At 42.3% G+C, this 24,548-nt stretch overlaps 1 protein-coding gene and 7 non-coding genes across 8 annotated transcripts in view; 7 read left to right on the top strand and 1 right to left on the bottom strand.

The window, feature by feature from the left end:
* The window catches only part of sspo (SCO-spondin), a 98,992-nt gene that overhangs the window by 72,920 nt on the left and 1,524 nt on the right, over positions 1–24,548 (bottom strand). Inside the window, exons 3-39 of the mRNA XM_062441139.1 lie at positions 24,257–24,339; positions 23,841–24,011; positions 23,523–23,746; positions 23,137–23,239; positions 22,722–22,880; positions 21,990–22,075; positions 21,128–21,253; positions 20,214–20,370; positions 19,220–19,472; positions 18,980–19,121; positions 18,731–18,881; positions 17,570–17,742; positions 17,138–17,356; positions 16,874–17,039; positions 16,044–16,311; positions 14,201–14,405; positions 12,864–12,958; positions 12,526–12,782; positions 12,292–12,426; positions 11,926–12,128; positions 11,699–11,826; positions 11,452–11,561; positions 11,201–11,350; positions 10,808–10,901; positions 10,522–10,694; positions 9,269–9,383; positions 8,935–9,056; positions 8,638–8,811; positions 8,380–8,559; positions 7,391–7,488; positions 6,763–6,994; positions 6,358–6,510; positions 5,624–5,761; positions 5,347–5,529; positions 5,061–5,211; positions 4,102–4,261; positions 3,788–3,836 (exon numbers count right to left, since the gene is read on the bottom strand). Coding sequence (XP_062297123.1) covers positions 3,788–3,836; positions 4,102–4,261; positions 5,061–5,211; positions 5,347–5,529; positions 5,624–5,761; positions 6,358–6,510; positions 6,763–6,994; positions 7,391–7,488; positions 8,380–8,559; positions 8,638–8,811; positions 8,935–9,056; positions 9,269–9,383; positions 10,522–10,694; positions 10,808–10,901; positions 11,201–11,350; positions 11,452–11,561; positions 11,699–11,826; positions 11,926–12,128; positions 12,292–12,426; positions 12,526–12,782; positions 12,864–12,958; positions 14,201–14,405; positions 16,044–16,311; positions 16,874–17,039; positions 17,138–17,356; positions 17,570–17,742; positions 18,731–18,881; positions 18,980–19,121; positions 19,220–19,472; positions 20,214–20,370; positions 21,128–21,253; positions 21,990–22,075; positions 22,722–22,880; positions 23,137–23,239; positions 23,523–23,746; positions 23,841–24,011; positions 24,257–24,339 — 5,786 coding nt within the window. The remainder of the gene's footprint in view (positions 1–3,787; positions 3,837–4,101; positions 4,262–5,060; positions 5,212–5,346; positions 5,530–5,623; positions 5,762–6,357; positions 6,511–6,762; positions 6,995–7,390; positions 7,489–8,379; positions 8,560–8,637; positions 8,812–8,934; positions 9,057–9,268; positions 9,384–10,521; positions 10,695–10,807; positions 10,902–11,200; positions 11,351–11,451; positions 11,562–11,698; positions 11,827–11,925; positions 12,129–12,291; positions 12,427–12,525; positions 12,783–12,863; positions 12,959–14,200; positions 14,406–16,043; positions 16,312–16,873; positions 17,040–17,137; positions 17,357–17,569; positions 17,743–18,730; positions 18,882–18,979; positions 19,122–19,219; positions 19,473–20,213; positions 20,371–21,127; positions 21,254–21,989; positions 22,076–22,721; positions 22,881–23,136; positions 23,240–23,522; positions 23,747–23,840; positions 24,012–24,256; positions 24,340–24,548) is intronic.
* Positions 42–123, top strand: trnas-aga (transfer RNA serine (anticodon AGA)). The gene has a single exon. It is a non-coding gene; the product is annotated as a tRNA-Ser (tRNA).
* Positions 550–621, top strand: trnag-ucc (transfer RNA glycine (anticodon UCC)). The gene has a single exon. It is a non-coding gene; the product is annotated as a tRNA-Gly (tRNA).
* Positions 973–1,044, top strand: trnaa-ugc (transfer RNA alanine (anticodon UGC)). Its single transcript has one exon. It is a non-coding gene; the product is annotated as a tRNA-Ala (tRNA).
* trnas-aga (transfer RNA serine (anticodon AGA)) lies at positions 1,484–1,565 on the top strand. Its single transcript has one exon. It is a non-coding gene; the product is annotated as a tRNA-Ser (tRNA).
* On the top strand, positions 1,991–2,062 carry trnag-ucc (transfer RNA glycine (anticodon UCC)). The gene has a single exon. It is a non-coding gene; the product is annotated as a tRNA-Gly (tRNA).
* trnaa-ugc (transfer RNA alanine (anticodon UGC)) lies at positions 2,414–2,485 on the top strand. The gene has a single exon. It is a non-coding gene; the product is annotated as a tRNA-Ala (tRNA).
* Positions 2,925–3,006, top strand: trnas-aga (transfer RNA serine (anticodon AGA)). The gene has a single exon. It is a non-coding gene; the product is annotated as a tRNA-Ser (tRNA).

Genomic DNA, 24,548 nt, shown 5'->3' on the forward strand with positions numbered 1-24,548 from the left:
GTATGTATCTGATGCCCCAGCCACAGATGTGCTTCACAGTGGTTGTCGTGGCCGAGTGGTTAAGGCGATGGACTAGAAATCCATTGGGGTCTCCCCGCGCAGGTTCGAATCCTGCCGACAACGATGGCTTATCTTTTTCACGCGCTGTCTGATGGAATTCTGACTATTCTCCTGTCTCCCCACCAGCCATGAGCACCGGAGGGACCTCTTGGATGAGTAGTCAAAACGTTCTTCAGAAATGAAGAAAGGATAACCTGCTTGCTTTCAAGCCAGCCAGTTGTAAAATTGGACTGCACCTGGACTACTTACGCTTCTGCTGAGTCTTTTACCTCATAGAAGCACTACGTACAATATTCTCTCTGTTATCATTTAGTTTTTGCAGTTTCGCTTTTGTAGTCATGAATGATATTGCTATTAGTTACAGATATGTCAAACGACATTCTTCTCTCCTAGGTGTGCCTCCATGGCCTCTGTTGCTCTTCCTCTCCTCGTCCAACGCTTATAATGATATAAAATGCTGGCCGGGCACAAAATCGCAGCTCTTTAATAGCGATGGTGGTATAGTGGTGAGCATAGCTGCCTTCCAAGCAGTTGACCCGGGTTCGATTCCCGGCCATCGCAGTTCAGCTGTGTTGTTTTAAAGCAGGCAGGGACCTCCAGGGCTGAAAAGTGAAGCCGATCTGGAAGTGCGTAATGCAGTTCCCCCGATGGCCGCTTGAAGCCGGTTACAAAAGCCAACCAATCCCCATTGACCTTAAGTTAAAATGGCCAAAATTGCGGCAGAAACAGATCCCGGCACGGCCTGCTACAAGTCAGCAGCTAGCGTAAGGTTCTGCTCCACCCTCTCGTCCGCTCATTTGTAGCTCAGGTTTTATATAAACAATGACTCCTCATTCCAGCTTAGGTTAATCTAAATGCTCTTTGTTTAATTGTCTTTGCGTGTCGGTGCTGTCTTTTTCCATTGTGCGTGCAGGGGATGTAGCTCAGTGGTAGAGCGCATGCTTTGCATGTATGAGGCCCCGGGTTCAATCCCCGGCATCTCCAGGAGGTTTTATGAAGACGACAAACTTGTAACCACTTTGTGTAGCACAAAAAACTTCAGACTGAAAAAAACATACTCACAGCTTGCTTATGAGCTAGACAGAATGTTAAAAACGCTCCTTCATAAAAAAAATTGTAACAAGAAAGGACAGAGAGACCTGTTGAATACTTCTGGAAACGTTAAACAAGCACAATAGTGATTGTTTGGAGGTAAAGGTAATGCGACGCACCTGTCACATGCTTGTTTGTCTTTTATTACCTGTCAGATGTCTGTCCATACGGTCATGCACCAAAACTGAATAGTGACACTGCCCTTACAAACCCTCTGTGTAGCTGTTTGTGAGGTGATTATATGAATGTTGTACTACAGCGTAGAATAGGTGGAACAACACGTGTGACATGTATGTATCTGACGCCCCAGCCACAGATGTGCTTCACAGTGGTTGTCGTGGCCGAGTGGTTAAGGCGATGGACTAGAAATCCATTGGGGTCTCCCCGCGCAGGTTCGAATCCTGCCGACAACGATGGCTTACGTTTTTCACACGCTGTCTGATGGAATTCTGACAATTGTCATGTCTTCTCACCAGCCATGTCCACCGGAGGGACCTCTTGGATGAGTAATCAAATGTCTTCAAAAATCAAAAGAGAAGAACCTGCTTGCTGTCAAGCCAGCCAGTCTTAGAATTGGACTGCACCTGGACTACTTGCCCTTCTGCAGAGACTTTTACCTCATAGAAGCACTACGTACAATATTCTCTCTGTTATCATTTAGTTTTTGCAGTTTCGCTTTTGTAGTCATGAATGATATTGCTATTAGTTACAGATATGTCAAACGACATTCTTCTCTCCTAGGTGTGCCTCCATCTCCTCTGTTGCTCCTCCTCTCCTAGTCCAACTCTCAAAAATGATATGAAGTGCTGTCCGGGCCCTAAAGTGCATCTCTTCCATAGCGATGGTGGTATAGTGGTGAGCATAGCTGCCTTCCAAGCAGTTGACCCGGGTTCGATTCCCGGCCATCGCAGTTCAGCTGTGTTGTTTTAAAGCAGGCAGGGACCTCCAGGGCTGAAAAGTGAAGCCGATCTGGAAGTGCGTAATGCAGTTCCCCCGATGGCCGCTTGAAGCCGGTTACAAAAGCCAACCAATCCCCATTGACCTTAAGTTAAAATGGCCAAAATTGCGGCAGAAACAGATCCCGGCACGGCCTGCTACAAGTCAGCAGCTAGCGTAAGGTTCTGCTCCACCCTCTCGTCCGCTCATTTGTAGCTCAGGTTTTATATAAACAATGACTCCTCATTCCACCTTAGGTTAATCTAAATGCTCTTTGTTTAATTGTCTTTGCGTGTCGGTTCTGTCTTTTTCCATTGTGCGTGCAGGGGATGTAGCTCAGTGGTAGAGCGCATGCTTTGCATGTATGAGGCCCCGGGTTCAATCCCCGGCATCTCCAGGAGGTTTTATGAAGACGACAAACTTGTAACCACTTTGTGTAGCACAAAAAACTTCAGACTGAAAAAAACATACTCACAGCTTGCTTATGAGCTAGACAGAATGTTAAAAACACTCCTTCATAAAAAAAATTGTAACAAGAAAGGACAGAGAGACCTGTTGAATATTACTCGAAACGTTAAACAAGCACAATAGTGATTGTTTGGAGGTAAAGGTAATGCGACGCACCTGTCACATGCTTGTTTGCCTTTTATTACCTGTCAGATGTCTATCCATACGGTCATGCACCAAAACTGAAGAGTGACACTGCCCTTACAAACCCTCTGTGTTGCTGTTTGTGAGGTGATTATATGAATGTTGTACTACAGCGTAGAATAGGTGGAACAACACGTGTGACATTTATGCATCTGACGCCCCAGCCACAGATGTGCTTCACAGTGGTTGTCGTGGCCGAGTGGTTAAGGCGATGGACTAGAAATCCATTGGGGTCTCCCCGCGCAGGTTCGAATCCTGCCGACAACGATGGCTTATCTTCTTCACGCGCTGTCTGATGGAATTCTGACTATTCTCCTGTCTCCCCACCAGCCATGAGCACCGGAGGGACCTTTTGGATGAGTAGTCAAAACATTCTTCAGAAATGAAGAGAGGATAACCCCCTTGCTTCATTGCAGTTCCTCCAATTGCCACTTGAGGCAAGTCTATCCCCATTGACCCTCATCTTAAAATGCCCAAAATTATGGCAGATATAAATCCTGGTATGGCCTCCTACCAAAACAAAATGCTACAAGCTAGCATTAGCATCTCCAAATGTATTTACTTACTCAAAAACTTAATTATTTATCTGTTATTATCTATCGTGAGCCCAAACAGTTATAGTATGGTTCATTCCTGTTACATTTTCGTCATGCACTTATAAGCACAAACTTTATGCATATTAGTTATGACTCTTCCTGTTTTATAAATTGTTGTTGTCTTTTCAACTACCATTTGACAGTTTTCCTAAACAGTTTGAACAATCTTGTATGAGAAACTGTATGTCTGTGGTCAGTATGAGACAGAAATGGAGGGAGAAGAACTTTAGAAAAAAAGATACACTGGACAGCAAGGAAAATAAAATACTCCTCTGTGTGTATGCTGAGAAGTACACCCCACAACATTTCCTTTCATTTACTGGGATCCACGTCATCTCTGACATCACTGCTTAGCCATGGAAAGCCTTTTAACATGTATAATTAGTAAATGCCAATCATTTTATTCCCCATTAAACAGGGTGACATTTAATCAGTGTAACTCATGCATTTACCTTGGCAGTAACAACATCTGTCTCCCTCTCCAGGCACCAGACTTTGGCCCTAAACAAACAAAGGAACATTCAACATTTTACTCAGTTGCTACGGGACACAATTATGAACAGGAAAAGCAAAGGATACAAAGGAAGCAGCGCTGTGGATCGTGATGGTGAGAGAGTGCGTTTGGGCTGTTTACATGAGATAAGACTGAAACACTTTGTTTCACACAGTTACATACTCAAATATTAAAAAGAAAAGTGAGCAAATGTATTTCCACTGTATTCAGGAAATGCCCATGACACACATACTAACACAATTCCTCTGTTACCTGTGGGCATCCAGTGACAGCGTACGGGCAGTAGGGGGAACACTGCACTGTAAGGTTGGGCAGACAGTGACATAATTGGCAGGGGTCAGACTTCCATCTGTGTCCCACAGCATGGGACATACCCTGGTACTCGCACTCATCACAGGGGTCAGTCTGACACCTGAAGACACACACATGCAAATAGAAGTCATGCATAAGTGAGGGAATGTATGCATGTTTTCCCATAATTCTTCTAAGGTGAATGATTTACAACCTCAGAGAGCTGTTTGTCATACTAACTTTGCAAAATGTGGTTAAATGTGTACCCATTTAAGCCCATTTGCAACTTTGAAGCCAAATAAAAGATAAATAAATAATATTTAAAAGTAATTTAAATAATTACATTAGAAGAAAGAAGAAAAAAAGGGTAAAAAAGATCAAAGACAAAAGACGAAATATATGGTTGTGTATTTTTGATATTTCTTATGTGCAGAGCTAAGCATCTTTATATTATCTAGTGCCAAATGGTCATCAACATCATCATGTCTATATGGACTTTTCATATGATACACGGACATGACCTTGATAATTTTTTTGACATCAGTATCGCCATACTTCACATTAGCAGCTAAGAGGCTATTCATGTCACATTGGCTAAACAAGTAGTGTCCTCCATTCCTCACTGTGTACGTCCTGAGTGGAGACTGTAGAAGAATTAAAGGTAAGTAACTCTGTCCCCAACAATAATGACAGTCTGTGTTTTTACACAAGAGTAGCGCCCACTCTCCAATCCCACCCCCGCCTGGCATTATTATGCTATTATATTATCATTATATCAGTGGTATAAAATGATCTTCAAATGACAATAATATAGTTTATCGCTAATTTTTCTGAGACAATGTATCGTCCAACAAAAGTATTTACTATTCCTAGTGTAATAGTGCAGAGGCAGTGTAGTAGAGACAGAAAAGGTCACTTACCGACGCGCTTTCCGGTAGATACCTCTACATGTTCTCCCGTCTCCATATTTAGTGGGGTTGTTTGGGCTACGGAAAGACCACTGGACACTCTGGACGCCACAGGGCCCCAAACACTCTCCCCATTCAGACCATGATGACCAGCCACAGTGCACTACAGGAAGAGAAAAATGAATGTGCTGAAACATGAAGGGAGATGAAAAATGATGCCTGATTTGTGGGTAAAAATTCCCCTCTGATTCTGCAGTTGATGAAATGAAACTGATGTTTTTGTATGTGACAGACTCACCTGCGCAGTCTGGGTTGGGCTGGCAGTTCTGAGGCCTTCCTCTCTCACAAACACAAATCTCACAGTCCACCTTCATCTGCTGGCCCGGCCAGTAGCGCACACCTGCCACCTCGCACACACACTCCTCTGGTGACACACACTGCTGGTTGTGGTTCATCACCTGGCCCTGTGGACACCAGCAACCTGAAAGTAGACACAGGGATATGAAAAAAGAAAATCTCAATGTCAACTGTGTAAATATCTATATTGATTTCATAGTAGAAGATTTACTGCTGACCTGAGAAGCAGGGTACAGAGGGATCACAAGTTGTCCCACTGTTGATATGGGCGCAGGACACTGGGCAGGGAGCACAGCTGTGTCTCACCAGGCCAGTGGGACAGCTGGTGTTGGCACAGCCATCGTCAGGACAAGGCTCTGAAATGGGACAGGAAAGAAAAGAAGGGAGCAGGGAGATTTTAAATACATAACTGCGTGTATTTAAAAGTTAAAAATATATTTGAGTTTTAATTATTGAATTAACAAAGTGAAATTTAATCAAACTGTCTGCTCTTTGAGCAAAGTGTCCAGAGACTACATTAAAGGACCAGTTCACCCAAATTCTAATAATGCATATGTTCTCTTTTGGTTACAGTGGTATCTAGCTGTGCAGATAGTTTTGGTTTTATTCGTCCAGGTTTTGTGATGTACTGCATGTCTTTAAGAGTTCAGCCTCGACCTCCATGCAATGAAAGTAAATGGACTTTTGTGTGTGGTGCTCACATTACTACAAATTCACAATTTATACATTTTAAAATGCAACTTGTTTTCCAAGAGACCCACAGACATGTTTTACCAAAAAAAAATGTTTTTTTGTCTTTTAAATACAGGTGAACCAACACAAGACGTAAAGCATTTCTTTTCTATTGTTCTATTTATAGCCACAAACATCTTTCGTTCAGGATCTTTTGTTTCAGCTTAATCTTTCTGTTGTTTTATTGTAGTTAAGTTTTATTTGCACAGACAGATCTTACTGATTTCCATGGTGACGTTAGACGATCCAGGAAGCTGCGAACAGTCTCGGCCTCCGTAGCGTGGAGGGATGCAGCCTCTGTGTCTGACCTCCACTCCTCCACAACCACTGGAACAGTTTGACCAACTCACCCACGGCAGCCACTGACCATCCACTGGGCGGGAAGGAGAAAGCCATCACATTATAGGTTCATATACAGTACACTGTATGTATTTAACAGCATGGCACTGTTTTTAACATTTCCAACAAATATTTTTTCAAACTAAGCTGTTGAGAGATGAGTTTTCTTCACCTTTGACTTCTTACATTTCACTTTTTATTTTATCATGGCATAACAGTAATTATCAGATTAAAACAGAGTTCTTAATATACATATTTATTCCATAGTTCATCTTCATCTCCTTACCGGGGCATGTGGTGTTGAAGCACTGCTGCCTCTGGACCTCCTGGCCCTGACAGCGGCGCAGGGGTTCTCCTGGAGGACATGATCTCTGTCGGCTCATGGAGCCTGTACCACAGGAGGCGCTGCAGGGGCTCCAGGGACCCCAGGAGCTCCAACTTCTGCAACCTTGCTCATCTGTGGGGCCCCCGAGTGGTGCTAGTGAGGAATCTGGGCAGTCTGCCACACCATTACACACCTGTGGAATAGGGTGGAGGTAGTGAACATGATTGGTTGATTGTAACTGGAAAAAGCATACTTTTTTGCTGCTTTCAATAACTGTAATTGTGAAAATGAATTTCCCTTCTCTATTTAATACCTATGAAACTGGAAAGAGTCATGCAAGAAATAAAAAAAAAAAAAACTTTTTAAACTTTCTTGTATTTAATATGAAGCATGCTGGTACTGACCATGACTCGATTAAAAAAAAGACTTCTTACAGACTTTCTGAATACGTCACAACTTTTTGCCCTGATTAATACATGCTGTTTGTTGAAATGTTGCTGCAACTTCACTAAAACTTTAAATATAACCTCCGGACTTCATCCCTGAAGATCTTGTGTGTCTTATTTGTCACAAACCAAACAGCATCTACCATGTTGAAGGGGATGCAGGATCCATCCATACAGGTGAATTCTGGACAGGTAGTGGTGGTGTTCCTTCTGCCAGGGGGCGCTGGTGAGACAGTTTTATCTGGACACGGAGCGACAGAGAGATATATCATTTAACTTTAGTATTAAAGTTCACAAAGATCAGTCACTGTCCACTTTGTGAATATAAGAGACTGGGAAGTTTAGTTCATTTACTGTTTGTTATATAATATATTATATATATAATAATTTTAACTTCTATTGATCGTATTGGTCAAGTACTCCTTTCTCCATGACTCTGTCAAGTCAAGTCAAGTCAATTTTATTAATATAGCACCAAATCCCAAAAGTTATCTCAAGGCATTTTTTCACACAGAGCAGGTCAAGACTGTACTCTTTAATTTACAGAGAGCCAACATTCCCCCATAAGCAGAGGCAGCGAAAAACTTTAGGTGGGAGGCCATCTGTACTGATGATGAACAGTAAACTGTATGTTGAAATACAGAGGACAATCTTCTTCCATCAATACAGTCAACATCTACAATATCATAATTCAAAAAAACATCTGAAAAGGACTAGTTAGCAAGATTTTTTTAATATATATATATATATATATATATATATATATATATATGCAAATAAACTAACTGTCCCTCCTCCTATCTCATGCTCTACTTATCTTGTGAGAACTCACCACACACCAACTCATCCTCTCCCCGTGGACAGTCTGGGACGCCGTTGCACACTTGAGTCACGTTCACACAGGTACGGTTGTCACATGGGAAGCTGCCTGGGCAGGGAGGTATTCTGATGGAGCCTAGAAGACAGACAAGATTATTACACATTAGTATATCTTCAGAAAAAGCCACATGATAAAAAAAAATCAATAGGGTTCTTTAAATACTCTAAACCTATATTGTCCTTATCCAATACCACATACCACAGTTGTCTATGCTCTCATCTGAGGAATCCCTGCAGTGTGGGGTCCCGTCACAGAGCTGCTGGTAATCCACACACTGGTCTCCACTGAGGCAAGGCACCTGTCCAGGGCCACAGGGTGTAGGACACTGCTGTTCATCACTACCATCCATACAGTCTGTCTCCCCATCACAACGCCAAGCCTGAGGCACACACTGCCCACCAGTGGCACATTCATACTCATAGGACCTACAAGCTGAAGAGGCATAGGTCCATAAGAAACATAGAACTCTAAAGAACTTCTCTGAAATCTCTAAATCATGATTGTTATTACCTAAAGTGGGTGTGGTCGGGGTGGCAGGTGAAGGAGCCGGTGTGATGATAACAGAGTAGCAGTTGGTTCTGTTCTCGTCCTCTCCAGCTGGACAGTCTCTCGATCCATCACACAGCTTTGTTGCAGCAACACATGTTCCATCACTACAGGCAAACTGGTCAGGAGCACAGGTCACTGCCACACACAGAAAGAAGGACATGCTGGGTTTAAAATCCCTCTCCAAAACTGTTTTATTTACTCAGATCATACAGGATTAGGACAGGAGTTGGTTTCAGATATACACGTTATCATTTCTACCTTTACTTGGACAGACAGCTTCGTCTGTTCCAGATGTACAGTCTCTGCGTCCATCACACACTCTGTCTGCAGGGAGGCACTGATCCCCGGGGCACTGAAACTCCCCTGGTGCACACACACACCTAGAAACCAGCCAAATAATGATAAGATCGTGGTGACATCATACAGATTAATCCATCATTTGATATATGTTTACTTCTAAGGAAAAAAACCAAGCACTGTTCTGTTTTAGTATCACTGTATCAGCAATTTCACATCCTAAATAGGTGAAAATAAACTCAGTAATAAACTCATTTATGACATCCAAAGTTTGTCAAAATGCAGTCAAACACACCCCCTCTCATCACTAAGGTCCCCACAGTCATCGTGTCCATCACAGCGGTGGAGGTAGAGGATGCAGCGTCCTCCCGCACACAGGAACTCTCCTTCATCACACACCACGCCACAGTCTTATTGGGCAAAAGAACAGTTTACCACAGAGGAAAGTCATCATTCAAGTATGCCAGCATTTAAAAAACTGAGAAATGACAGAAATTTGCTGATTAAGTATACATACAAAACATTTTTGGAGTAAACTGCTGGATGGAGTGTAAGTAATAAATCACCTTGCTCATCAGAACCGTCAGCAAAGCCACAGTCCAGCCGTCCGTCACACACACGGCTGGCCGACAGACACTTCCCACTGGCGCACTGAAACTCCCCCGGTGGACACAGGGGCATGGGGGTGGTGGGTCCACAGAATTCCTCGTCCGATTGGTCAGGACAGTCTGGGTGGCCATCACAACGCAGAGCCAGGTTCAAACATGGTCCACTGCAGGGTCGGGGTTAATTCACTTTATTCACTTCAGGAATTACATTGTAACAGCTGAGAATTACTCTTTCAAATATAACCCTAACCCTAACCCTTATTACTAGTGAGACATAAATGTAACATTTAGCTGTTGAAAGGTATCATGTTATTGTTTAGCATGTAATATTATGCACGTTATTATAAAATTGTAGCCAGTATGTAACATTTTAGTTTGCATGTTAGTGGGAACATGCTACAGCTCACATACTAAACATCAGCTGTTAAACTTTGTTGCCAGCAGGGTGAGGCCTTTGAGAACATGTCTCCACAATAACATGTTTTAAGCAAAAACAGGAAATAAAGTGATAATGCAGCTTTAATTTGATAAGAAAGGCAGCATTATAATCTAACATCTAACCTTGTGGTATCATTCATTTTAAAGATATACTATCATAAACTAAAGTGACAAGTGAACATTTTGATCTATTGGGGTTGCTAAATGAATCACAGGGTCATTAGTATTAATTCTCTGAAAACCATCAATGTATTGACTAAATTTAATGACTCAATCCCATGATAGTTCTGATACTTTACTTTAGATCAGTGTTAGACGACCAACTGATAATACTATTCTCTAAAGCTATTCTGTAAGAGTGGTTACAAATACCAACTCTTATTCAAAAAGACTTTTCCTCAAGGCTTGTGACCAATCAGAGTTGATCTCAACCTTGTTACAAAAGTAAAGTGAGTTTGGATTCACCTTGGCGTGCTGGCACAGCGGAATTGGTCCGGAGTGCAAGTGGATGGACAAATTTCATCTGAACCGTCGCCACAGTCATCCTCATTGTCACACACCCACTGAGAAGGAATGCAGCGACCCCCAGCACATGGAAAGTCTGATTCCTGACAGGAAGGGAAGGGAGGAGGGCAAGCCACACCCTCGCACTGCCACACACCATCCTCACAGGAACTGGAAACACGGGGCAGAAAAGGGCAGAAAATTCCCAATGAATTCAATCTTAATGGTCACATATTTTACTTTTGAAAAAATGTTTTAACAAAGAGTGCTAGAGATCAACTGACCAGTTCTGGCAGTGTCGAGTGATGCTAGTTCCCGGTGGAAACATGGAGCCCTCCCACTCACACGGACACTGAGTGGAAACTACGCAGCTGTCACCTGGAGAAGAGAAAACATACTGACAATCCTGCTATTCTTATAGTTTTGCCTGTTGTTAATGAGCTCAATGTGTAAAGTTAGGATGTAAAATCAAGATGTTTTGTGTGATTTTGGTTGCAACTTTGACATTTTGTAGTTTAGTGGTGCTGCAAAGGGTCATAGTGTTCAAAACAAAAAATCACAGTCTGAGAAGCATGAAATGCTCATTTTTTCATGCCTATTAAGATACATATGATGTGTTTGACCAGAGTATATGTTATTCTCAAAAGCAAATAATCAGTTTGTTAAATCTGTCATACCATGTCGGACAGTGCCAGCAGGGCAGAAGCATCCCTCCACACAGGAGAGCACACCGCACTGGGAGTGTGGACTCTGCTGCACTGTGGGACAGGAGGGGGAGCAAGCTGGACCGCAGGGATTGTACACCAGCCCGTTGTCACACTGCAGAGCTGCAGGGAATGAAGGAAGAGACTACACTTTGTCAGCAAACAAAAGCAATGGAAAGAAAGTGAGAAATGAGTAAAATCACAAGAGCTGAAGAGTGACGTACGACAGAGCTCCTGGGACCTCCAGCGGATGTAGACCCCTCTGCGGTTACACTCCTCAGCATAGGCAGCAATGGCTGTACAGAGACACTCACAGTCCCCACCTGAGTCACAGCTAAAAACACACACAATAAAATCATATGGTGGATTCAGGTGTAAATTACAGTATTAGTGTATGTGAACAATATCACGAACATAAGAAATGCTGAAAAAGAAACGGTACATCCAGTGTAGATTAATGCTGTCACTCACCCACAAGCATCAAAGATACACCAGTCATAATACTGCTGGAAGGGCACCTCAGGGTGGCACTGAGAGAAGAGCTCCTGAGTCAGGACTGCACATCTTTTCTTGGCCCATGTCACTCTGTATGGGTTCAGCTGAACAAGACAAAGAGACAGACTTTAGTTTGCTTTAAAGTGTATGTGTTTGTGTGAGAATGTATCATCAAAACTCTATTTCCAGTGGATGAAACTCACAGTGCAGGGGTCTCGGAGGTCCTGGTCTGCTACATCAGGGCAGGAGGGGCTGACCTTCCAGGAGTTGCCAAACAGCTCGGGCGTGGACTCCACTATGCCTTGTCGTGTTGTGAAGTCGTTCTCTGTGTCGCCGTCGAAGTTGCCGCACAGGCCCCCGACCCGGCCCCGCAGATGTGCTGCCAGACGCACGTACACACGCATACCTGCAAACAAAGCAGAATGACATCATTACTACTGACTGAGCCAGGGATCTATAAAGACGTTTTTTTTAAGTTACCAGAGACAAAACAAGTACAGTCTACAGAGACACCTGAGCGTGAAATGGTTAAATGAGAGATTCTTTTAGGTTGTTAGTGTGTGTCCTACCTCCATCCCAGAGCAGAGTGACCCCAAGTTGAGAGGAGAGTGAGACAAACAGTCCCACTTGTTCCAAAGTCAGACCACTGCCACTGTAGGTCTTTGGTAGAGTAACTGGCATCCCGTTGACTGTCACAGCTTTACCTAAATGGCAGAAAAAAGACATCTTAATTCAAGCCCCTAAAACATAGTGTGTAATGCCTATGAATGCCAGCGTCCTATCAGCATCTGCTTCCCCTCTACCTCTCAGCAGGTGTATGATGGTGTTCCCCAGGCTGAGGGTGACTGATTTTGTACAGGTGACCCCGGTGCTCCCGCAGGGCACGTTCTCTGCAGTGACGCTGAATAAACCGCCGGTCTCCCTCGCCAGCACGTACTGGCAGTCGCCCAGGAAAGAGAAGCAGCGGCCGTCAAATGTCACATAGTGTGGGTCACCGGTTGCAACGCACACACCGCCACAGGTAGACTGGCTGCAGTGCCAGCGGCGCTCCTTACACACACTGCAAGAACGAATAGGGTACAGTTTAGATAATTAAATGTCATAAAGGGATATGATGCAATGAGACAACTGCATACATTACCATGTGTTGCAGTCTTTAGTGATGGTCTCGTTAGTGTAGTAGAGTCGACCATTATGGTGACATGGACACTCATCTGGCAGGACACAGCCATCACCCTGGAGTAATCCAGAGAAGACATAATGTACAATGAGATTATGATATTAGGTGGCAATCATCTGTTTCCACTTAATTAATTAATATTTAATGGTTTAATGACATATTTTATAATGAAGAAAGCCACATGAACCAGAAAAAGTGGAAAAAATTACACAGCTAACTAAATACGACACACTGTAAAGGAAAAGACTGTGCATTCTTTACAACAATAGTTATGAACTATGTTTAACCTATAGCATAGACTAGCACTAGCTAGTTTAGCTAGTTAAAGTTAAAAAAAACCTTCTAAAATACACCTATTATCTCCTATTGCTCAGTATTAGCATGCTAACACATACAGCTGCTTTTAATAGTATTATAATGACTATGGATTAAATTAATACGTGTAATGTGGAAGGTGTAATTCGTAACAACAAATTCACAGAGAAATATATAACCAACTTTGTAATTTAGTTATACCGTTAGCATCTATCGCTCAGCCTTAGAGTCTTTTAGCTCATTGTTTTGGTTGAACACCACAACTTTACTACTTTTGTTCAGTCTAACTGTGCTATCAACCTTGTTTCCAGATGTAGCAGGCAACACTCTCACAAAGAAGCTCTGCCTAGTAAGAATAATTCCGCTCTGTTTTTCTGAATTTTCCTCCATGACATGGAGCTCTCAAACAGGAATGAGAGCTTCTCTTGAGATTCTTAAGTACTTCATTTATTCAGAAAAACTGAGCAAAATCATGAATTAGTTTCCATAAAAAAAATATTCGGAGGTAATTATCTTGTTAATTCAGAAAAATAAGGCTTTCTTTTTTTTTTTACACTATAGCCTAGCATCCAAACGTCAAACAGAAAAAGATGGTGAACATACTGGAGGAATTATTTCTTTCTATTATTTATATTTATTAAGGGCCAGAAGGAGTGTGAATATTAAACCTACCTTTGCCAGGTAGGCAGACACTTGACTCCAAATGAATGCTAATGTTTTTCCATGTCTGCTAAATGTATAAACGTTTGCTAACATGTTTACCATATCAAATTTTCAATGTCAGACAATTGACATTAGGAAGCCCACAGGTGGAACTAATAACCTTAATACTGACTGCATGTGCTTGCTAAAAGTATGGCTGACTGGAGGCAACATTAAAGCCAACTACACTTGTGCTTTGCCTGCAAGGGAACATCAAAATCTAAATTTCTACGAAGAAAAAAAACCTGTATAGTGTGAACTTAATTGGAATTTTCACCCACTAGTAGCACAGTTCCCTGAGGACACACACAGCCAGACAGGGGCTCTCTGCAGCTTGGCTGTGAGACACCCTGCTGTTGACTTGGGGGGTCCAGGCTGGAGCAGGTGAGTAGGCAGGAGCGTGGAGAGTAAACCAAAGAGCCGGGACACTGGTTCACCTCCTCACAGTGCTCTTTGGTGCAGTTAAACAACCCATGCTCACACACACTGTGAATGGAAGAGGAGAGTGAGCAGAATTAGTTCCGACAAAGACTGAAAGATATTATGTGCATGTTCCAGCTTCAATCAAGCTTTGTATTGAAATATCAGCAGTCAGTAAAGAACACAAAGTGGAATAACACACATGATGAGACAGACATGTTGAGGAAAGTTGGCCCAGTTAAAGAACTCTAGATATCTATAGTGCATACTAAAGTTGACTAGGGATCAATAAAGTTGCACTTCACTGTTAATAAAATTGAAACAGTAGCTATAAAATGCAATGAGGCAACAACTAAATGTGTTGAGTGGTGTGTCTACAGCCAAGTCATATCAGTTAAGGTGAATGGATGTACTGGACCCCATTTTTTATATCAGTTTAATAATTATCTAACCATTCAACATGTCTTCATAGCAATTAAGTAGGTCAATGGTCCGATCTCAGAAGTTACAACACAAAGAAAATGCGTCAGGTAAAATGACACTGCACACACACACACACACACACACACACACACACGTACATATACGGGTGAAAAGTGCTGTATACAATAAAACCAAAGAAAGACATTCATTCAGCTTTCTATTATGTGACTGCTTAATTATTAAAAGATGACTCATATGCATTGAGTGGTGCCGCTATGTGGTAAAGAGACACAATGAAATCAACCTATCCTGTAGCAGGGAGCAGGGAGCAGGAACATAGAGTGATTTCATCAGAGCTCTTACACCACTAGAAACTCTCTGAAGACAATGTGTGCTCATAAGCAGTTTACAGTTTCATTACACTTGTTGTTAAAGCAGAAAACAGGGCCGTAACTGTGTAGACTTTCTGTTTGATTATAGTATATTTAAAATACCACCACAGGGAGGTGCCAAGTTGGAAATTTTACAATTCTACACATCATGGTTTTAACTTTAAGTTTATGTACTTTTCCATACTAACACTCCTTGTACTACTCATGCAATCAAATAAAAAAAAATCATAATAAAAAGAAAGAAAATATCATTTATGTTGATTATTACAAAACACTAATCCTAAAAAGGGCAAAAAGTGAGACTTTTGTTAGTGGTTAACACTACTCTATATCTGTCACCTGGTGGAGTAAGGGCTCAGTCAAATATACCAGAGCCATATTCATGAACCTGTGCCAGTATTATATTGCAGTGGCATTAGAGAAAACATGCTTACTCACTCCGATTCTTTATCAAAATTACCTCATAATAAAAGCAGCACGGAGATAGGCATTAAGGAGAATGCTGTTTTTTATGATGTGCCATAATGTACAAATTGGTCAGTTGAAGTTTAACCTAAATTAACCTCTACAATCATGTCTTCACTCTGAGAGGATTTATTGCATCTGCTGTCTATAGTTACAAGAGTATTACGGCTGAACTGTCATGTTAATAGTTAACCTGGCAGGAAAATTCCATCAAGATTCACACTGATGAGCAAATGAGCTGATCTAAATTATATGTGGGGGGTTTTTCAGTGTGGCCTGTTATTTTTAAGTGTTAAAACGCAGAACTTGATCTAAAACCCCATATAGTGTCAGTTACAATTTTCAAAAAATAAAATATATGGCAGAAATGTGGGAGGGAGTACTTGAAATCTCAGCCTCATGATCTTCCTACCCTACTACATACCAGGTGTTACAGTTGTTCTGAACAACAGCCCCAGGCGAATACGTTTTGTCTCCTTGCACACAGGGGCACATAGCGATGGGCACACACTGGCCCTGGTCGTCTTGCACTAGTCCTGATGGGCACTGGCAACCTGGAACACACATCCTAAAGCCTGTTCCACCACCAACACCGCCGTCATCACAACTCCAGCCCTGACGTAGATCTGAACACGCACCCCTGCATGCATGACCACACTCCTGGTACACTTGGCCGCCTGAACACTTGACGGCTGGGGAGACACGAGAGGGGGAAATGTGAAGCCAAAATAACTTGGTACAAATAGTTTGGCATAGAACATGAATATTCAGCTTTAAAGGTTAAAACCTAAAGGGCACTACAGTCTGTTAAGGGTTTCTCAGTTTTTGCCATAGCAACATTATGGGGCTTATGATTTTGGCCTTCAATAAAGCCTATAAACTGAGTCCTGGCTTGGATATCTACGTTGTGTCTGGATATGCTGCTGGTGCCATCAAACACTTTGGGAGGGGATCAAAACTTCAAGCCAGTAGGCTCAAGTTTGAGTGAAGTCACAAATCAGTGATGTTAAAGTCAAGTTAAATTGTAATTCTTGCTTGAGTGTGATGTCAAAGTCTAAATTGGTTTCAAGCCTTGTGATCCCATGCCTGAGTCTGTTTTGACTTGTATGTGTTGAGCCTGATCCTTGGACCAATCAGAATCCAATTAATGGCGATTAAGACTGCAGACATCAGGTATTAATGGGACACTTCTACAAACTCAGTGTTACCACTAATAGGCATCCTGGAGCGCCACTAAACAATGGCCTAACTTACAACAGAAGGTGTGGTTGCGCCAGTGGACAGCTACACCCTCCTGGGCACAGTGTCGGGCGTAAGCGGTGAGGATGGTGCAGTGACACACCCTCTGTGGAGCACAGCCGCAAACCTCCGTCAGACAGAGGCGGACATAGGGTTCCCTCTCCACCACGTCATGACACGCCTAGAAAGTGAGAATGAGACAGTGAGTATGTGTGAATGAGTGAGAGACACATAACACAGCACAGTCTGAAAGAGACACAACATGTCAGATACACTAACTTGGAATATGGGGCTGTGTATGACGGAGCACACTGTCTCTGCATAGCGTCTCCTCTGGGTGTACGTGGTGCAGGGGTCAGACGGTGCTCCTCTAGGTAGAGTACAACGCTCTGTAGTGAATTTCCCGGCAAAGGATGACACGCTATTCTCTACGTCTCCTTCTGGGGTAGTAAAGTCATCATGCTGGTTCCAGGTCAGCGTTCCACACAGGCCGCGCACCTTGAATACAACAAATACACTCATTATGTAAAACAAAGGAGCACAATTGAGTAGAGCTGAAATTTCTGACTAATTTGGAACTCAAGATGTCACCTGTGCTTGAAATTTGGAACCACAAATGAGCTCAAAATGGAAAAAATGCATTTAGTTTGTTTCAACAGAGGCCTCAAACTAGTTCACTTGAATTGACCATATACGCTATGTAAAGGTCACCTTGTTTGCAAAGCCAGGCTGCAAAGTAATGAGGATCAGGGGTCCATCTAGGTGCCAGAGCAGCTGAGCTCCAAACGTCTGGATGAGGAGAAAGGAGGAGGAGGCCCTTCGCACCACCAGGTCCCCTGTCACCACGGGTAACACCTCCCTCTGGCCATTCATTGTCACTGTGCCTGGAAGTAACAAAGACTTCTCACCATCAAAAGGGATATTTCTTTCCACAAGACAGCAGTTAATTGTGGTCATTTATTACATGAAATACTTCTGCAAAACAACTTTCTGACTTAAATGTGCAGTGTGTAGAATTTACTATTGGAACAGCCTTGGCAGACATGGAATATAATATTCATCGGCATGTTTTAATTAGTATATAATCAGCTTAAATAAGACCCATTGTGTTTTTGTTACCTTAGAATGAGCAAGGACCCTGCCATGTTGCACCGCCGTGTTTCTACAATAGCCCAGAATGGACAAAGCAAACACTGACTCTAGAGAGGAACTTTTGTAGGTGTTTTCCTCTGTTTTGTATACTTGGAAGAGGAATGGTGAGTATTCATTTGGTTGCAATCTGCAACCTCACCACTAGATGTCACTAAATCCCACACACTAAACCTTTAAGCAATATCTGCTTGGTCTACGAACAAAATTATTTAATCGCTGCTAAAATTACATAAAAATCAATACATGGTTGCTGTAGTAATACATTTTTTCATCTTTGTAAATATTTGGTATATCTGATCTGGTTCTTAAGCTGCTTTAACTGCTCCGCTATGTTGACCAGTGTCTACTGTAACTTTGTCTGTCTGCTGTTTGGTGCTGGGCAAATAGTGTACTATGGGTTTATTAGAGCTTTTTTTTATAAAAACAAAACAAGCATCTGCCTGCTGTGGCTACAAACAAGATTGATGAGAGCTGTAAAGTTGTGGGACGTAAAACCAAAACAACAAGCTGAAAAACATTAAAACACTCCATAGAGTGATTCAGTATTCATTAATTGTAATTACACCACTATATTCTCTGTAATCTGTTTAAAGATGCAATAATGAAATAATTATAGATATAGTGGATTAAATGTTTGTCAGGTTTACTGCTCCCAGTGTCAAAGTGTAAAATGATACCTCTGCAGTACTGGCACTGGCAGGCATGAGTAGTCTGACTCACCAGTGTCTGTGATGATAACTGTGGTGCGAAGTGCTGTGACCAACATCTCCCTTAGACAACCTAGTCCTCCTCCACCACCACCACCTCCACCTCCTCCTGCTGTGCACTCCCCACAGCGCACACTCACCACCAGCTTCCTGTCAACAAAGTCCTGAACACACACATAGCATGAAGCTAGAAAAGAGAAGTGGCTGCTACACACATAAAATGCATCTCATAGTGTATATACAATAACTGCATGTGTCTCACCTCCACAGCGGTGAAGGAACAGTCTCCACCCTGTAGCGAATATCTCTTTTTGTCAAAGGTGGTGACCTGTAGCGCTCCCATCAGGCTGCACTGGGCTGCGCACTTCTCCCCAGTACACTGCCATTGACCTGCTCTGCACACACTGGCAGGATTCAGAGCGAAAAATAAAAAAGGAGGATGGAGTTAGAAAGTAAATAATGAAACTATGAAAAGGGGAACATAAACACGCTACACCCTCACCAGATGTTGCATCTCTGCTGTATCCTGTCGCCTGATTGGTAGGTGCGTCTGCGATGGAAACAGGGACAGTCGTCTCTTTTCAAACAGAGTCCCTGGTGGACATAGAGGCCCGGCGGACACTCACAGCCTCCTACACACTCCTCCCTACACTGGCCCACAGCTGCAGCGGGCCCAGGGAGTTGCTGAGATGCACAGCTGGGGGGACAGTAGGACACACAGTCCGAAAAGACCTGATCTCTGGGACAGACGCGAGCTGAGAGACATGCAAGGGAGATACAATGGAGAGAGATGTATGATGAGTCAGTGAGAGGAAGAGGTAGGGTTCATGAAGGTGTTTTTGAGCACCGTAATGTGTAATAAGTATACACAATTAAAAAAGTTATTTCCCTACAGTTTAATGCCTTTTTCATTTTGTCAGAGTTGCAGATGAACAAAAATCTGTCTGTTAAAGCAAGAAACTTCAGCATCAAGATTTTTGATGCCAGACAAATACAAAAATTCACTTTTTCTATTGCATCCATCTATGTTTGCTTGTCATTAATTTTCCAGTTTTGTCTGACTACATAATACTGAATTTGAACTTTTATCAGTATTCCAGACCTCGGCATCAACATACACATCTCATATACCTTTTCTCTATTCAATGCACTCATGAGTTTTTGTCATAACAGCCTTGTTTGGTCTGGTATGACCAGTTGCTGTTGGCTGCTTAGCAAATTTTTAAAAGGTACTTAGTGAGTGATATTACTGACTGAGTGACTCCTCTCGACTATATTTTAGCATTAACACTGTGTTGTAGTTGGCAATCATGGCCACACTGACAGCTGGTCAGTAAAAATTGCATCAGCTTGTTTGAAAGTAATATTTCCTGAGCGAGACATGGACAGTTGGGATGCGTTGCTATAAATGAGACTAATTTAAAATCCCTGCCTCACAGGTCTGTAGCCCTTAGCCCTGAGCCAACAGGTTACGCAAGCGGGTTATATTTCTTTACCACATAGAGTGGCCGTCCTCCACGTTATGATGACGTGCTGCTGGGCACACTCTCGGGCATAGCTTGCCAGAGTGTCACACACTGCTGCATCCCTCTCTCTAGGTGGAAGGCTACAGTACAGGTACAGACAGGTGTCTACGTATGCTGCTGGGTCCACCTGAAAGACCAAAGACCAGAGTGATTTAGAAATGGGATAGTAGAAAAAAAAAAGCAGATGGTACATGAATAGTAGATATATAGTAGAAATAAAAATAAGAAAAATGCAATTTATGGAAACACAGATTGTGTAAAAGTATAATCAGATTAGACATTATGAAAATGAACAAAATACACTAACGGGATATACAACCTGTCCATCGTAGTACAATATGTTATCTTATCTAAAGTACACATGTAATGCCAGAGAGAGATAGACTACATATCACCATATCTAATTTATTAACTTATTAACCTTATTAACCTTTCAGTTTTATTACTGAACCTATTCATTCATTTGGTGTGTCTTAATACCCTCTTGATCTCATCTTGATACCGAGGAGATTTCAAAACCATTTGTAAGCAATGTAAAATGTAGGCTGAACCCTAACTCGTAATTAAATTCTGTCACTGAGGCTCAGCTGTTGCTTAGTCTTTTCTATGTGTTCATTACAATTCATTAATCTCTGAGACAGTCACATGGATTGCATTAATCAGACCCATTTCTTGGAACTGCTGTAACAATTTACACCTGGTTAATTATCTACATCAATCAGCTGATTTGATTTACAGTTTATTGTACTCACTAAAGGCTAGGCTTTCAAAGAAATACAATTAAAACACCTCTGCATTCGCAAAAGAAAGAACAATGAAAAACAATGATTTAGAAAACAACGGGAAAGACAATGTGACTGTGATGAGTATCAGGGGTGTCTGACCCGGGGGTGGCAGTGTGTGAAGCTGTCTTCCAGCAGTCGGTGACAAATGGACTCAGCCTGCCTGCGTAGGGCCGCATCTCCAGAGACATCGCAGCTGTGACCGAGCTCAGCCGCATCGCTGCAGCCCTGAAAGAAGCATGGGACACAGAGAGCCGTCATTGACATGGTCTATCACACTTAATGCAAATTGATCTTTAGAGCTGTCACAGAACTGACACCAAGAGCAACCCTCAATCAACAGGATGGTTTGCAGCTGAATTTTTGAACAATATTTAGGCCTGTCACGATAACTAATTTTGTTGGACGATAAATTGTCTCAGAAATAATCGCGATAAACTTTATTATTGTCATTAGAAGATAATTTTATACCACTGATATGATGATAATATAATAGCATAATAATGCAAGGGGGGGCAGGGGATGGGATTGGACAGTGGGCGTTACACTTCTATAAAAAAAAAGCACAGACTGCCATTATGGGCCAGGACAGAGTTATTTACCTTTAATTCTACAGTGAGGAATGGAGGCAACTTAGCCAATGTGACATGAATAGCCTCTTAGCTGCTAATGTGAAGTGTGGCAATATTGAGGTCAAAAAATGATCCATGATCATTATCCATGTATCATACGGTAAGTCCATATATAGACATGATGACGTTGATAACTACGTTACTGTAAGTCAATAATGTAATTATTGTGACAGTCCTAACGATATTAGTAGCATCATGCTGTGGCTGCTTCCGGTGTGAATTTAGAGAGCATGAAAATCAAGTTTCTCATATAGAAAAATAACAGCAATAACAAAAAGTCATAATGTTGCAAAAGGAAGTCAAATACTCATTCAACGTATTCGGTGCAGTACTTCATTCTGCTGGTCAGGAACTTTCCATGAGTTGCCAAAGCTGGCAGCAAACTGGGACACGGTTCCACCCATTGTGGTGAAATCATCTGTGACAGATATGAGAGAGATTTAAATAGTGGTTATGATGTGATGTAGTTCTTGTATGTATTATATATGTTACAAATGTTTTCGAAGGGTTGTTTGCTGACCTCTGGGGTTAGCTGGAGATATATTTGCCTTAAGCCTATTGTCTAAGAAACTGTGTGGATCATGAGGCTCCAAGATGAGCTCAATTTGAAGGATGTCCTTGTAGGTGTAACTGTTTGTAGAAGTGTCCATTTAGGGTCCTGACTGTTTTTAACTTTGCTCCTAGAGAGGTATAAAACTGTCTGGTTTGTATTCATGATCCTTGGAGAAAAGGCCGGCTGAACAGCATGCTTTCTCTCTAAAAATACAACATAAGTGTATTTTTGTTTTGTATTTTTGTATGTGGACATTTGTATAATTGTTTCTAAAGGTGTAATGGATTGTACAGTGTCTACAACCGCTTCGACAACTAAAAATGTGTAACGCTTTCTTTATGTCTCTCTGTGTTTTTTGAGCAACAATGAAAAATGTCTACAATGACAGAAGAAACACAGTAGTAACCACAGTTTTGGTTTGTCAGGTTAAATCCAGCCTCATTGATGAGAGACACTATAGCAGAATGTGTAGACATCACGTGTGAGCTTGCACATGTGGCACGTCCCTCACCATCAGCGTTGTTGTTGTAGACTCCACAGAGCCCCCTGGTGGCTGACAGATGTTCAGCGGTCACAGTTATGTAGACTGTATTGGCCAGGTCAAACTTCACTCTAACCCCCAGGCCGCTCTCCACAAACACAAAGTCCCCCAGCCAATGGACACTTACTCCTGCAAGACATGGGACAAAACACAATGTAAACTGGCTGAAACTGTATCAACTTCCAGTGATTTAGAATTATTGATGGCTGTGTTGAAAGTCAGCTCTAAACTGATTAGCAAAACCCCTCAATTCAACAAGTTATTGAAACTAAAATAGACCTGAACAACTTGGAAGGGAAAAAGGATAAAGGTTGTTCTAAGTCACAAAGAAGAGTTAAAAAGGGAGATTTATATAGAGAAGATGACCCTGCAAACATTAGCTCACCATTTTGGAAGAGTGGGTCTCCATTTGGGACATGGAGGCTGTTCAGCGTTAAGTTCTTGTTCTGAATTGACACCAAATCTAAACCCAGCATCATTCTCAGAGCCTGAAAAGAAAAGGACACAAATACATATAAGCATGTACTATATTATCTATAGGCAGATATTTCCATCACTGCTGATTTTAATGTCCTTTAAGAAGCAATCCCACTGGTCATACTTGCTTTGAGTGGCAGACAGTTTTTTGTATGTGAGGTCCATATTGCTACTGCTATTATTTCTTTATATTAACTCTAATTTATGGTGAAAATCAAGAAAAGCACAACATGATACCACCAGTACAATCATACCACATCATCAATCAGTGGTGTAATCTGCAGTGTTTCATACCTTACTGCAGTCTCCTCTCCCGTCACACACTGTACTGATATAGACTGCCCACGTCCCATCAGTAGATGAGGCCAGCAGGTAAGTGCAGCTGCCCTGGAAGTGGAAGTGCTTCCTGTCAAAAGTGCGGTAATGGGTACCACCCCAGGACATACAGGTGGCTGAGCCCTGAGGGACCCTGATGCTACCCAGCAGACCCCCACGCACCAGGGGGGAGGACTGAGAGTCTGGAGAAGAGCCAGAGAGGATACATTAGTGATTTAGAGTACGATTTCATGGAAAAAGAGAAAAAAAAGTCAGTTCACGTTCATGTCCTCTGACCTGGAAGGAGAGTGTATGTGCAAGACAAGCAGGTCTGGTCTGATGCGTTCTTCCAACTCAGCCCCCACAGGCTGCTGCAGCACTGCTCCATCGGCATCAGGGAGGCGTTGTGGACTCCGGGGAACTCCTCACAACTCCACGTAGAGTAGCATTGGCCACGCACTCCCACACCTGGGATAAAGCAGACATACAGATGTGGTTGGCAGAATGATGGAGGGAGTCATTGAAATGGAAACGTTAGAGGAAAGAGGGAGTCAGGAGGACACTTCTCACAATCTTCACATATTTGTTGTAATGCTTGGTAATTCTTTCCTATAAGCAATTACATAAAAATAAGCTTGAACTATGGCTTTGGGCACTTGTGTTATGTCAATGTACGATATAAATATTTAAAAAATACTATTTTTTGTCCTTACCCTCAGAGCAGTGTGCTCCGCCCCACCCCTCACAGCATGCCCTTACTGTCTTGTTCACCATCTGGCTCTCCATCTCTGGCGGCCTGGGGTGGACAGGCATATCAGATGAAAAATCAACATATTCAATTCATTCATAATTAATTCAACTGTCACACTGGTCACTGTTAAGTACGGGTATTTCCTTGATGATAACATACAATCAAAGCATATCTCTTCCTGTATCTAATGCTGTGCCAGCTACCAGGGTCTCCTTTCCTGGGAACGTTGATGGTCACATTTCTGCAGAACTGGT

This window comes from Scomber scombrus, chromosome 20, assembly GCF_963691925.1.
Source record: "Scomber scombrus chromosome 20, fScoSco1.1, whole genome shotgun sequence".
Classification (NCBI taxonomy): domain Eukaryota; kingdom Metazoa; phylum Chordata; class Actinopteri; order Scombriformes; family Scombridae; genus Scomber; species Scomber scombrus.